At 49.7% G+C, this 13,642-nt stretch overlaps 4 protein-coding genes across 4 annotated transcripts; 1 reads left to right on the top strand and 3 right to left on the bottom strand.

The window, feature by feature from the left end:
* Positions 1-814: 814 nt before the first annotated feature.
* Aspvir_000753 (sugar porter family MFS transporter) lies at positions 815-2,611 on the bottom strand (the record flags this gene model as incomplete). The annotated part of the gene is made up of 6 exons (XM_043265887.1): positions 815-1,016; positions 1,076-1,994; positions 2,056-2,206; positions 2,259-2,339; positions 2,416-2,524; positions 2,583-2,611. The coding sequence occupies 6 exons, from the start codon at positions 2,609-2,611 to the stop codon at positions 815-817; spliced, it is 1,491 nt and encodes a 496-aa protein (XP_043121822.1).
* Positions 2,612-4,908: 2,297 nt separating this feature from the next.
* Positions 4,909-6,220, top strand: Aspvir_000754 (uncharacterized protein; the record flags this gene model as incomplete). The annotated part of the gene is made up of 3 exons (XM_043265888.1): positions 4,909-5,081; positions 5,150-5,322; positions 5,409-6,220. The coding sequence occupies 3 exons, from the start codon at positions 4,909-4,911 to the stop codon at positions 6,218-6,220; spliced, it is 1,158 nt and encodes a 385-aa protein (XP_043121823.1).
* Positions 6,221-6,808: 588 nt separating this feature from the next.
* Aspvir_000755 (glycoside hydrolase family 127 protein) lies at positions 6,809-8,969 on the bottom strand (the record flags this gene model as incomplete). Its single annotated transcript, XM_043265889.1, has 3 exons — positions 6,809-7,330; positions 7,384-8,503; positions 8,566-8,969. The coding sequence occupies 3 exons, from the start codon at positions 8,967-8,969 to the stop codon at positions 6,809-6,811; spliced, it is 2,046 nt and encodes a 681-aa protein (XP_043121824.1).
* Positions 8,970-9,730: 761 nt separating this feature from the next.
* On the bottom strand, positions 9,731-13,369 carry Aspvir_000756 (ATP-dependent 3'-5' DNA helicase; the record flags this gene model as incomplete). The annotated part of the gene is made up of 1 exon (XM_043265890.1): positions 9,731-13,369. One exon carries the CDS (start codon positions 13,367-13,369, stop codon positions 9,731-9,733), a length of 3,639 nt encoding a protein of 1,212 aa, XP_043121825.1.
* Positions 13,370-13,642: the final 273 nt, after the last annotated feature.

A 13,642-nucleotide genomic window follows, 5' to 3' on the forward strand; every position in this document is an offset into this window, starting at 1 on the left:
CAAGAGTGGTCAATTTCTAAACGAAAGTCTTGTTCCTATACCTTTCGACATGGTCGCAGAGACTATAACTCCTGTCTTCGGGGCTCGGGCCAATGTCATGGGCCATTGGTTGATTCTGTGCCTGGCTTTTCGTCGTATGGCTATCGATGGTGTTGGCTTGTACAATGTGGCCACAACTCTTCCGACTTTCTGTCGTGATCCTCAGGCTGAGATTGGATCTCATCCTCACCAGCCCATTACCAGAACAACAAAGTCGCCAATCCATTTTTCAAATTGGATGTGGCGCTAAAAACACTCAGGATATTGACGTCGAGTATGGAGAGTACTCGTGGGAACTTTCTTCCTGCCCCGGATCTGAAGCGCCAATAAGTGATATTATTACTCGAAAGAGAAGGAAGACAGGAAGTCAGGAAGGAAACCAGGGCCTATATATGATATCGAACAAAGGCGGCAACCTGCATCGTGCAGAGAAAGATCAGGAAGAAGCCGCAAAGGTCCTGTAGAAGCTACTAAAGGGAACAGGGAGGAATCTCCATCAAAAAGTAAAGTATTTATTTCACACCGAGACTTGTTCTTTGCACGCAAGAGGAACCAAGTCCCTCTAAGAGGAAACAAGCTCTACAAGATACTCTCAGAGAAAAGATTCCTCTACGACGGGCGTGAGATACTGATCAAGGCTAAAAGACCATCACTGACCAGTGCAAGTCAACATGATAAAAGAGTCGGAATGGTGAAGAAAAGAGACTAAGGCCAAAATATGACAAAGCTATAGGAACAACCTACTTCTCAAACACACATTTATATCCCTGTTTCATTATTTAGTGCTCTTAGAATGCACCACAATCTCGTCGTGTTGGGTCTCTTGCTTCGTCATTGCCTCCCCGATCTCAACGTGATTGACACCCCCAAAAAGCACATCCATCTCCTCCAATGTCACTTGTTTGGTTTCGGGGATGAGGAACCAAACAAATATGAACAAGCAGACGTTGCATGCTACAAAGAAGAAAAAGGATTTTCTGATATTAAACATGGTTAGCTGGAACTCAAGGGACCAGGTAAAGAGGGCTAGACTCACAAACCACAATTTTTGTAAAATGTTGGAAAGAATTGTTGGAACACAAGGTTGGCGACATTCTGCATCTGTGAGCACATACCCATCGCTTGGGCACGCACATTCATCGAGAAGATTTCGGAAGTCCAAATCCAAGTAGTTGCCCCCCATGAGGGTTTATAGAAAAATATGAAAAGGAAAAGCAGAAATACCAGGGCCACCCCGACAGGCTCTGACTTGCCACCAGATGCAAGGGTCGGGGTAGTTAACCCAATAGTCGCAACGAGGAGCATGCACGTGGCCATTCCAATCGCACCAACCATAAAAAGGAATCTCCTGCCAAAGCGGTCGATAGTCCAGACGGCATTAAGCGTAAATAGAATGCCGCATGTCGAGTTAAGCGCGTTAATCAAGTTAATGGTGTTAGCATTTACCCAAATCTTCTTGTAAATGGTTGAGGAGTATGTATTTAGCGTTCCCTGGCCGCTGAGTTGCTGACCGATATTGACCACGAAGGCAAGGAAAAGTCGTTTGCGGATGGATTTGTCCTTCCAGAGAGCTAGATATGATACTGAGATGGCCTCCTTCTCAAACGTAATCGCATCTCGAATTGAGTGAAGTTCGTTTTCGATATCTTCCTCATTATCACGTACTCTGCTTAACGACCGGCGGGCATCTTCAATCCTATTGCCCTTCTGAATATACCAGCGTGGAGATTCAGGCATGAAGGGTAGTTGGCAAATGATCAAGAAGGGAACGATGATCTGCAAGAGGACCACAATTTTCCAGTCCCAGTTTCGCAGCGTGGCACTTCGTTTGGCGGTGCCATAATTGATCCAGTAGGCCAAAAATGACCCAACGGACCAAAAAAGCTGCCAAAAAGACATGACCTTGCCGCGGATGTGAGCAGGGGTTATCTCTCCGATGTAGATAGGGCCAGCCGCTAAGAATAAGAATAAGAATAAGCAGGATTTCACAGTTGCCGTAGTCGTAGAAGGCCTCACTTAACGCCATTCCTTGGCCGATGCCAATAATCACCCGGCCCAAAATGAATATGCCGACTTTGTGCTCTGGGGCAAAGGTCTGGATGAATGCAGCAATTATAGTGATAAAGCAGCCAAGACCCATTCCCCATCTTCTCCCCAGGAAATCAGCCTGCTTCTCGTTAGTAGCCAACAGCAAAGGAGGGACGAGAGGGTTTGCGCACTGTAGGACCACCGAGGAACCATCCGGAAATAATTGCGCCAATCGTGTAGGTAGTATTGATCAATCCAAGAAGATTCCCTGTCTATGCGACCATGTAGAAAAAGAGTGTTACTTGGGAGGGATAGGAGTATCAATTCTGATAGTGAAGGTAGGCTTACCGGGGTATCGAAATATTTCATCCAATGAGGGGAGTTCTGGACTGAATTGAAAACAGACCCGTCATAGCCAGAAAGCACCATACATCCTGCCGCCACCATGGCAACATACCTAGGGAAAAACAAAGGTCAATTCTCGCGGCGCCAAGTCCATTGGAGATGGTACTAACCAGTTGTAAAGTCCTTTCTTGTTGATCATTTTGTCTGGAATACCACGCTCAAGTTAGAGATACTCGAAGACAAGGATGAGCCGAGTGGATGTCTGAGGAGCTGTCCTTATAGCGGAGGGACAGGGTGCCCCGTCAACGTGAGCTCGGTCATTCAGCTGGGTCATTCAAACTTCAGAATACGTATCCATTGGTTTTGGACCAGGGGACTAACCTCAATACGAGAGTATCCCTTCCTCCACACCAAATGTGATGTATATCTTTAGATCAGATCTCTCGTTGGTGGGAAGATACCTCTGAACCCAGTGACCTGGCCAAAAGTCTCATTTCAGTTAGCTGCGGCATAAAGCGATTGATTCCTTTCCGTCGAGACGTTTTGTGTCCCTGAAATGGAAAAATTCCGGTGGTGCTCCCGAACACTGAGGCGAAGGATTTGGGAATTAGAATTTCGATGTACCGCATATCGAAAATGACTACCGGAATCGAAGGCGGGCTGTGGTGGACTTTCGCAATTCCGGCGTCTACCACCGAAAGACACAATGAGCTGATCCACTATTGTTACCACAGGCCTCGATTAAACATTGTTGGATCAGGGCTAGGACAAGTAAAAGCTGGTCTTTTTCACTTCGAAAGTCCGGGGGCATAGGAAAAACAGGAAAATCTCAGTGAATCTGTCATGAAAACAGCTTTTTGGAACCTGTATGTGTCACTTCTTAAGCCTACTGTTTATATAATAGTGTAAAGTCATGTTTCATAGAGCAACATCTGCAATCTGCTAAATCTAGTCCCAAATCAAGGATTCTGAAACTCGGTCCTTCTTGTTTACCGTTGGCGATGGGTACACCCTAACAGTCGATGACAGCGGTATGTACCAAAGGGGGTGCAAGAAATGCGATGTTTCATCGCTTCGTGAAAAGGGCAGTGCCCATGCTTCGAAAGAATTGTCGGAAATCGTTGTTCAATGCTTAGCCAAGAGTGTGCGGGGACGAAATGTTTAAGTGAAAGGAGGTGTATTTATAAGATGATCCAAAAGTTGGATGAGCTTTCAATTTCACGGCATTCTTTCTTTGATGGGTCTGGGGAATCTTTTCGAGTCGTCTTCTTTGTACTTGATATGTATCGTGGTTTTTAAACCACGGGGGTCTTATGACTGTAGTTTTAAAACCACTGAGGTCCAAATACCTCCACGGAGGCTTCCCGTGGTGTGCGCCAGTCAAGATCATGTTCGGCACACTGCATGTGATGTGTAGGTGACTTCCTGGTTGGTCATTCCTTGTAAGTTATACAGAATCTCCTCTACGCAATCAGAGGTGCTGACCCAAGCCACTCAGATGTGAAAGCCAAGCTAAGAGCATTGGCATAGTCTCAATCTGCGGCTGTCTCCTGATAGATGATACTTTATCAAAATCGCAGTGTATTCACCTTGAATGTTCACCTAGACGATCTGATCGTTCGGCTGTTCCGCCGAAGAAGACTGGTTGGGAAAGCGACCCCTCAACATAGAACATACGAGAGGAGTAATGACCGCGCTCAGTGAGCTGTACTCTGTGGACGACGCGCCAGAGGACATCACAGTGAGGCATCCACTAGATACGGATGTCCTTGACCTGCAAAGGACGAATGGACAGCGAAGGCAGACAGAAGCAAAACGCTTCGTACTGGATCTTTTGTGTTTCCCTGTTGAGATCAGAGTTGGTCCAAGCTGCCAATAGGTATCAGATTTACAGCTGTTGAAATGTCTCCACAGTCGGAACGTGGATATTTTGGATACCAGAATGGACGGGTTAACCTGCACAGCCATTTTGTGCTCTGACAAGTCGCGGAAGAACAGTGGCCGGTTAGGTTTACTGTGTCTCTCATAATTTCCACCTATAGGAGAGGTAACCATATCCCTTGTGCTCCAACTCTTGCGAATCTTCAAAACTGGAGAAATGCGGGGAGTATGTGTGGGCTGTGGGGAAGGGACCCAACGGGGCTGAAGCCATCTCCAGAGTGGACAACGCATTTTGTCCATTTTATCCGGGTCCCCACAAACACGCACTATGGGCAAACAGGTGGAAGTGCCGGAAAATGTGCTCGACAGGAGTGTTAGATGACCAAAGATTCGAGCATTGACCACTATGGCACGGTAATTCTGCTGGCGGTTCCGTGTGCATGAATTCCACTAATCAGCAGAAGGAGCAGGCTTCTCGCCACGAGGGAACTGTAAAACTGCCGTTGGATGAGAAATCAGCCTGAAAGGATATCTGTATAGAAGTTTGATATTCCAACACGCTAGGTTCATTTTCCATGCAAAGTTTCGTGTCTTTCACACAGGAACTCGCCTAAGATGTTGCCCAAGCTTTTTGGGGTGTCGACCATCGCAGCAGGTCTCGTTTACCTCGCAGCCAGTGAGCCCATTCGCCATTCTATTCCTGATCGTGTCAAACTCAGTCCACATGCTGCCACATGCACTCCCAACGCAGGTGGCTCGCCCACTATAGACGATGTTCCGGCCATCGAGTCTGCTATCAATGCTTGCCCGAACGGAACCATCGTCATACTAGAGCTCAAACATACTATATTAACAGCCAGCTCTCTTTCGCCGGCTGTAGTGGATGCACCTTCAAAATATTGGGCGAGCTCTCTGTGTCGACGGACTTCAATTACTGGAACGGCAAGGGTGAAATCATCCACCTGCAGGGCATCACAGGTGCAAGGATCACCGGATCAGGGATGATTAATGGTAATGGCCAGGCAAGCTGTACGTCTTCCGGACAACTCCCTTGAAAAGTCTCTTTGAAAAAATGTAAAACGGGACCAGTAGAACAACGGCTGACGCAAGTGTAGGGGATTACTTCGCTAGCAACTCCTCCTACAAGCGCCCATACTTGATCCGGGTGGATGACTCTAGCAACATCCAGATGAGCAGAATTACTCTCAAGGATGCGCCTATGTTTCATGTTGTGACCAGTGGCAACTCTAAAAATGTTGTTTATTCTGATATGAACCTCTACTCCGTAAGTAATTCGTCCAATGTCGCTCATAACACAGACGGCTTCGACATCGGCCCGGCCTCGTATGTCACAGTTCAAAACACGCAAATCACCAATAATGATGACTGTGTTGTTCTCAAGCCTGGTGCTAGTTATGTGACTGCCACTGGCATAACCTGCGTTGGTTCACACGGCCTCTCCGTTGGCAGCTTAGCAGGAGGCGCGAACTCAGATGACATCGTAACAAACAGCATCTTTAAGAACTGCACTATGAGCGGTTCAACAAAAGCAGCAGGTATCAAGTACTACCCCGGCGGAACGACGCACGGCACTGGAATCGTCTCCAATGTCACTTGGGAGGACATCTTCTGCGACTCGTGCAACTACGCCATCCAGATTGAAACTTGTTACTCGTCAAACTCGACGTACTGCGCACAGTACCCATCGACGGGGCAGATTAGTGATGTTGTCTTCTCTGGATTTTCTGGCACCACATCTGGCCACTACAAAGACGTCGTGGCTAATATCGACTGCTCCTCAGCCGGGACGTGTGGGATGGTGATTGGGGACTTCAGTGTCGTGGCGCCTGATGAGGCAAGCAAGGTCCTCTGTACTAATACCCCGAGCGATCTCGGTGTCACTTGCACTGCGGGTGCTTCTGGATAGCCTCGGGTTTATTTTAGTCTTCAGAAACGAATTTACTGAACTGGTGGGGTGATTCTTTGGGCGTCATGAGACACTGAGATTGCGATCAGGGGCTAGGACACCCATATTGTCCGGCATACAATTTCAAAAGGATGATTGCTCCATGAAAAATGATGGAAGGTCTCCCAATATTTCGTAAATCTAGGAAAACAATACGTAGCGGTGATAGAGTATTCAGGGCACGGAGAACTTGGTTGACCCGACCTTTGAGAACACTGAAAATTACGCTAGTCCATTTTAGGATGTTCTCGATGAAGCTACGCAGGGCAGAAGCTAGGAGGAAAGGAACCACATGAAATGTGTGTATTGAATGGTGATTAGGTAGGTGAAGAAGAGAGAGGGTGGGGGAGGATCGGCAAAAAGCCTAAATACCCCCCAGAGCTGTGAGACCAAGGACGAATGGCTGCCCATGCGGCTCAACAGTTCTCGAACTCAACTATTTCCTGCCAACGATACAACTACTGTAGTCTCGTGGCGGGCGCCATTTTAGCGACTTGGAGTTGTGGTCAGCCAGCCAAATTCACATCCCATATCATCTGTCAAAACAAATCACCGCCTCGTTGCTTCCTGTTCCAGAAGGAGCGCAACTCGCATCTGGCCGCGTCCGCCACGGTTTGCGCGAAGGTAATACGGGATGAAACATAGCTCTGTCTCTGTCTTGGATGGCGGCCTGAGTGGGAGGACCCCTAAACAGGGTCCAACGCCTGTAGGTTTGTTCTCCCACTCTGGAATTGAACGTATAGAGCCGACCGTGTGCAGTGCAACGTATTGATGTTCATGGTCCGCAATGCGTCGTCTCCACTCCTCCCGTATTATGCCCCCATATGGAGATAGAATGGTGTTTTTGAAGTGATTTTTCTCCCAGGGATTATCGACGTCCTCAACGCAGTACACAAGGGGTCCTCTGGCCAAAGCAGCAACTTGCTGGTTGGTGTATGGATGTGGCTGAATCAGCCGCGGCTGGAATCCCTGGATCTCAAGTGTAAACTGGGGCGCGCTTGAGATATATGATTCGGGCAGAACGATATAACCCTTTTCGAGCCCTTTGCCAGATTCAAGCCTTGGTTCGAGCTAACCCAAAGTCAGCGTTCTGTAGAAGCTGGATACTATGGTTTTCGTAATACCTTAAATTCGCCATTTGCCCATTCCGGCACTCTTAACCGTAAAGTAACCTGCACCGTAGGTGGGGCGCGGATGGTGAACGAAACCTTGCCCTCCCACGGCCAAGCGGAGGTTTGCTCGAGAAAGATTTCTTCCTCTCCGACAGCGAAATTTAACGTCGCTGTAGTGTAAAGATGAACATTGACGTAAGCACTATGGTCTGCTCCACCAAAATCCCATAGATAGCCACCCAGGCTGCCGAATAGCCTCGCCATATTCGGTGGGCAGCACGAACAATCGAACCAGTGCTCTCTGCTGCTCTTGTCCTGTTCAGAGCTGGCTAACTGATTGGTGTAGGTAAATAAATCACCGTCGACGCTCATAGACGTCAACACGGCATTATAGAGACACAACTCCATCACATCAGCGTATCGGGAATCCAAGTCCACGTGGAGCAGACGTTCCGCCAACATCATCACGCCAATCGCGGCGCAGGTTTCCGCGTAACAGCCACCTTCATCAGTTCCTTGTGGTAGGAAATAATCAATACCAAATCCTTCCCATTGCTTAATCGCTCCGATACCCCCAGTGAGATACATTTTCTTGTCAACCATGTTACCCCACAACCGTGTAATTGCGTCAAACCACCGGGCTTTGGTGGGACCGAATGGGCGAATTGCGCAACTGTCCAAGCACAGAAGGTCAGCCGCTGCTGTAAGCAGATACATTGCCCTCACCGCATGGCCTTCGATGGTCTGCTGGTTAAGAATCGGCTCATGAGCCTGCGAATACCAGTATGACCTGGCCCTCGGAAAGGAGTTTGGCCTTTTCCAAGGGACATCGCCCCGATCCTCGGCCTCCACATCATAGAAATGACGCCCATTAACCCCGGATGGGTTCCCCCTCTCTTCAAGGAAATACCGCGCTAAATCATATGCATCTTGGTTACCTGTCGCGGCATAGAGGCGAAGCAAAGCCATCTCAATTTCAGGGTGGCCGGGGTAACCATGAATTTGGCCTTCGCTTGCGCCAAATGTCTTCCTCATCAAAGATACATACTTCATAACCGGATCCAGGAGAAGGTTATTCTTATAGTATTGACGATGCGATAGAGCAGCCTCAATCATATGTCCGGCGTTGTACCTTTTCCAGTACTTAGTACAACGTAATGTCGCTGTCACCCTCAGTGACTGGAACTCACATACAATTCATGCATATCCCTCAGATTGGTCCAACGTGCTCCAGGCTCAACCACCTGATAATGAAGGTTCAGATAGCCGTCCTCCTGCTGGGCTGAGCGGATCATTGTCACAAGCTCCTGAACAGAGGCGTCCAGTTGGGCATCGTACTGCTCAGTGAGGAAGAAGCACACAGCTTCTATCCATTTGGCGATGTCACTGTCCCAGAAAAGATGCTTTCCACCGGGCCAGATCGATTTATCCTCGTATATTGGATTCCACGCCAACTTGAAGCAATCATAGCGGCCGGTAGATTTTAGAAGGTCAAGCTGAACGTAAAGAGTTTGTCGTGAAATCGTCTTCCGGGTTGTGTTCAGCAGTGAAGGACCGTGGAAGGCCGTATGCAGAAATGTAGCCTGGGGGTAAGACATTGAGTGGAGCCAGATTTTGCAGCTTTGGAAGAAGTCCCAGAAGTTGCGGTAGAGAAGACTCAAACAAGTAAATTTGAAAGCGGGTGAATCCTTCGTAGAGACCTGAGATTCTTGAATGATCCTTCTTACTCTTCACTTTAGTAGAAGTTTGAAAATAACTTGACTTTAAGGGCATTTTTATTCCACCAATCACGTGGACACGGATTGGAAGGACCCGACTGGATTCTTGGGCCGAGAAGATTTTCGTATTCACCCCCTGGAAGGGATCGCATGGATCGGATGAGATGGTGGAGAGTCTATATTTGAGGGGATGCTATTGGTGGTGAATTCCCTGGCAACCTTAACTCCATCACACATAGTTGTCAGCCAAACTCATCAGCTAGAACGAAGCGTAGGTAGGTCTGTGAGTCTGGTGGAGAAGACTTCAATAACAGAATGATCAAGCTTCCCTTTCATATTTACTACCTGCAGATCGAAAATGCGGTTAAATACAGGGTTTCGGATAGCTTCTGCGTTCGACAGCGTAATTCACCATCGAGCCGCCCACTTCCGGCACCATACTGAATGCCATATCTCTGCGTTTAAGAGCAGCAAGTTTAAAGGTCTAAAGCCGATTTGATTCAACCTAGCTTGGCCACGAACTGTTTACAACAACCTTCAAGAGAAAAAAGAAGGAGGGGCCCAGTCTTACCGGAAACGGGGTAGGCCAGCATACGGATCACAATGCTGGATGAGCACTGCGATACCGACAATACTTGCTCTCAACGCTGGAAGTGTAACAACAGACCATCGTTACGAGACTGACGACGCAACGGCACCTCAGTCGCCGGGATGACGGTCTCCAGTCCCCCTGCCAGTTCCCTTAGTCCGTCTTCGCCCTCGACATCTTCACCCCAAGGCAGGGCATCGATGTCGACATCCCAACCAAGCAGACACCGCAGCACGACGCCGGCCCCCGCCTTGCTCATCACGGAATTCAATTCCCTGCATTTCTCATCGCAAACGCACTCCATACATCCCTGCGGCGTCACGCACTGGCACGCTTCGATGCGCGCCACCGCGCGGCGAAGCAGGACGTCGACGAACTCGAACGCTTTGCTGGCAATCCCGGAGCCGCATGAGCCGCCCTTTGCGTCGTAGAAAGTGAGACGCGCCGGTCGTTGCCGGGCCGGGGGCTGGAGTTTCCTGATGTTCTCTTTGATTTGTTGATCGCGCATCTCGTTTGCGACCTTGAGGTTTCTGCCGAGTTCCTTCTTTGCGACTTTGCACTCCGTCTTGACGTCGCCGGGCGAGGAGATGACGAAGGTGGGGAGTAGGGAGAGGACAGCGTGTTCGGCTGCGTGAATAGCGGCAGCGATGTTGAGGCGTCTTGATTCGAGGATCTCTAGCGCGCGTTTGGGCACATCGAGCCACATGCCTTTAGTGAAGATGTCGATCGGGGGATTGTCCACCGCCACGGCATCCAGCACACGGCCGCGTTTGTCAATTTTGAAGAAGCCATACACGACCGCGTGGATCTGCACCGAGCCGTAGAATGCGCGGGAGGCGGAGGTCTGATTGATCTGCCGCATCACTTCGGTCTCAATGGGGTCAATATCGGTGTAATCGCGCTGCATTGTGCTCCAATCCACGTGGACCTTGACAATGCGAGCGAACCGCTGATCAGTGTTCAATTCCTTGACGAGGTATGTCTGGCCCTGATGCAGAAAGATGCCGCCTTCGTAGATCGTGAAGAAGGCACGAGAAGCCTCCACTTCCTCCAGGACGACATTGCGTGCGTTTGTTGCGTCAATGACGGCAAAATGCTGGTCCTCTGTATCACGAATGGGCACGCATCGGGAAGGCTGAGGTCGAAATCTCTCGTGGCAATGGTAGAACCCAAAGCTGTCTTTCACGAGTCTCGTGGTCGCAATCTCATGCAGTTGCTCTCCAAAATAGACATGATCCTCGTCCGGCCGGATCGGCATCTCGAACGCTGCGCATTGAACATGTCCTTCGAGAATCAGCTCATTGGAAAGATCAACCTGTAGCTCGCAGTTGGGTTTTGTGAACAGTTCGTCTGGATTTTGCATGTAATATTGATCGGCCGGATACCTATCGCCAACCAACACAGACAAAGAATCCTTGTTTCGACGTCCAGCTCGACCGCTCTGTTGGCGCAGGTTGGAGATGGAATAAGGGAAGCCAAGAGTGATTACAGCATCGAGAGAGCCAATATCGACACCCAGCTCGAGGGCGTTCGTAGCGACGATCCCCATCAGATGGCCCTCGAACATCTCTTTCTCAATTTTCCGCCGATCTTGTGGACTGTAGCCCCCACGGTAACCCATGACGAGTTTTCCAACTTCTGCTCTATCGATGGTCTGAAACTCGTTCCTTACGGCTTGTAGTAATACCTCGCACATTTTCCTGATCCTGCAGAAGGCAATTACCCTCGCGCCTCTGAGGATCAACTGACAGAAGAGACGCGCAGCTTCAGCAACGCTGTCTCCGCGTCCTGAGGTAGGGTCGTTGGGGTCCTTGTAAGGGGTGTTCCAGCATAAGAATTCCTTGCGGCCTGACGGTGAACCGTCGAAGTCAATCAGTCTGACATCGTCAATGCCAAATATTGCCTTCATATGTTCTTCGGGGTTGGCTACGGTGGCAGAACAGGATATAAACCGGACATGTCGGTTGCCCACCGCAGCACAGATCCGACGCAGCCGTCGCATGATGAATGCAACATGTGATCCAAATAGACCGTTGTAGACATGCAACTCGTCGACGACAACAAATTTCAGGTTCTTCAGAAAGGTACGCCATGAACTCTCCTGCGGTAGTATCGTGATGTGCAGCATGTCCGGATTGGTGAATATAATGCGGGCCTCGTCGCGAATGAGGTTGCGGCTCCCCATTGGTGTATCGCCATCGAATGTTTCGACCATGACGTCCTGTAAGCCGTCCATAAACTGCAGAAGCTCCTTCATGCTACGCTTCTGATCCTGTGCGAGAGCTTTAGTGGGAAAAATGTACATGCCGCGGCTGTTAGGGTCTCTTCCAAGCTCATGAAGCATTGGGACCTGGTAGATCAATGATTTGCCGGAGCTTGTAGACGTAGATACAATGACATCTTGACCGGCGTATAGGGAGTTGATCGCTTCTGCCTGGTGCGAGTAGAACTGTGTTATGCCCTTTGTGTTGTACAAAGCGTTAACGAGGTCCTGCGAGAGCTGAAAAGTCAAATCTCCGTAGACGGGAGACTGGGCTTCAAACACTCTATGACCTTCGGGTACGATCTGAGCGAAGTACCAATCCATTGCGCGAATTTCTTCAATGATCTCTGCCATGGATTTGCGCTCCTTGGGGATTTCGCGAGGCGGCATAGAGAGGAGTTTCGTCGTTTCTAAGCTGTCATCCCCAGAAACAGGAGGACTCGGAATCCATGCGTCCTTCTCCCTTTCCAGCCTCTCAACTGGATCGGTGCCGTCATCCTCGCACTGCACCAGGAATGCGTCAATGGCATCAGAGAACTTCTTATTCCGTTTCTCAATCAAAGCAAGCATCTGCTTTTGACTGTACACGGGCATCTTCAGATCCTCGTCCTTCATCTTCCGCACGGGTTTCGTGGGCTCCCCGTTCTTCGGATGTCGCACCTCGCGCTTCAAATCCCCGTCCAGGAACTCGAACAGCAACACCTCTTTCGTCTGGACATCCGCATCAACATCAGCCACATCGCCTTCCGGATGCGGGAGGCCATAAGACTGGTTCCTCGCCGTCTCCTTCTCCCCCACCGTCATAACCTCCAACTTGGCCTCATCCACATACTCGAGCTTCACCGCCCGAGGCACCAGAACCCTCACCCGCGCAATATCCTCGACAGTCAGCTCGCGGTCACGACCCAGTTGCGCCTGCACCGCTTTCCGGATATTCTCGAACGTCGTGGCGAAGTGTTTGCGCGTGCAGCAGAACGTATACACCAGATTCAGGGCGCGGTGGGTCTGAGCTAAACTTTTGAAGGCCTCCGGCCACGGTCCGGAGGGTATGCGCTTGGACGAGGAGCTCTTGGTCACTTTTTGGGCTCTTGTTGTTCTGGTAGACTTGGATTTGGGCTTTCCCTGTTCGGATTCGCCGGTCTGGGGTATCGCGTCGCGTTTCGAGTCTAGACTGTCGCCCTGGTTAATCGCTGTCTTACCAGACGCGGCGTCCGATTCGAGCGTCACATCCGCGTTAGTCGCCTTCCGCGGTCTCCCGCGTTTTCTTTTGGTATTGGGACCTTCTTGCAAAGGGGGGTTGTGCTCCGTGGACGTGTTGCTAAATTCGGGTGTGTTTGATCCAAAGTCGTCTATTCCGTCGACCTCATCGTTTCTTTTTCTTTTCAATGCGAGGCTTGGAGGAGTTGAGTCCGACATTGGGCCAGCCATGTCGACGCTCCATCGTGGTTGTCATTGGGATGCAATATTGCTGAATTGGAGGTGGGCAAACGAGATTAATGCCCACCAGGCGAGACGCGACATCACGTGCCATCGCATCTCATATACCCACTTACGGACTAGCGTACTCTACTTCCCACCTAGGTAGCTTCAACATCGAAACGAAGCAAGAGAAAAGTGCAATATGTATTAAAGAAGACAAAAGTTACTCCTCAGTCTAGGTAGTTCAATCATGCTCCAAGGCTTCAAGCCCCCAACAGCCCA

Source organism: Aspergillus viridinutans, assembly GCF_018404265.1.
Source record: "Aspergillus viridinutans IFM 47045 DNA, scaffold_1, whole genome shotgun sequence".
Classification (NCBI taxonomy): Eukaryota; Fungi; Ascomycota; class Eurotiomycetes; order Eurotiales; family Aspergillaceae; genus Aspergillus; species Aspergillus viridinutans.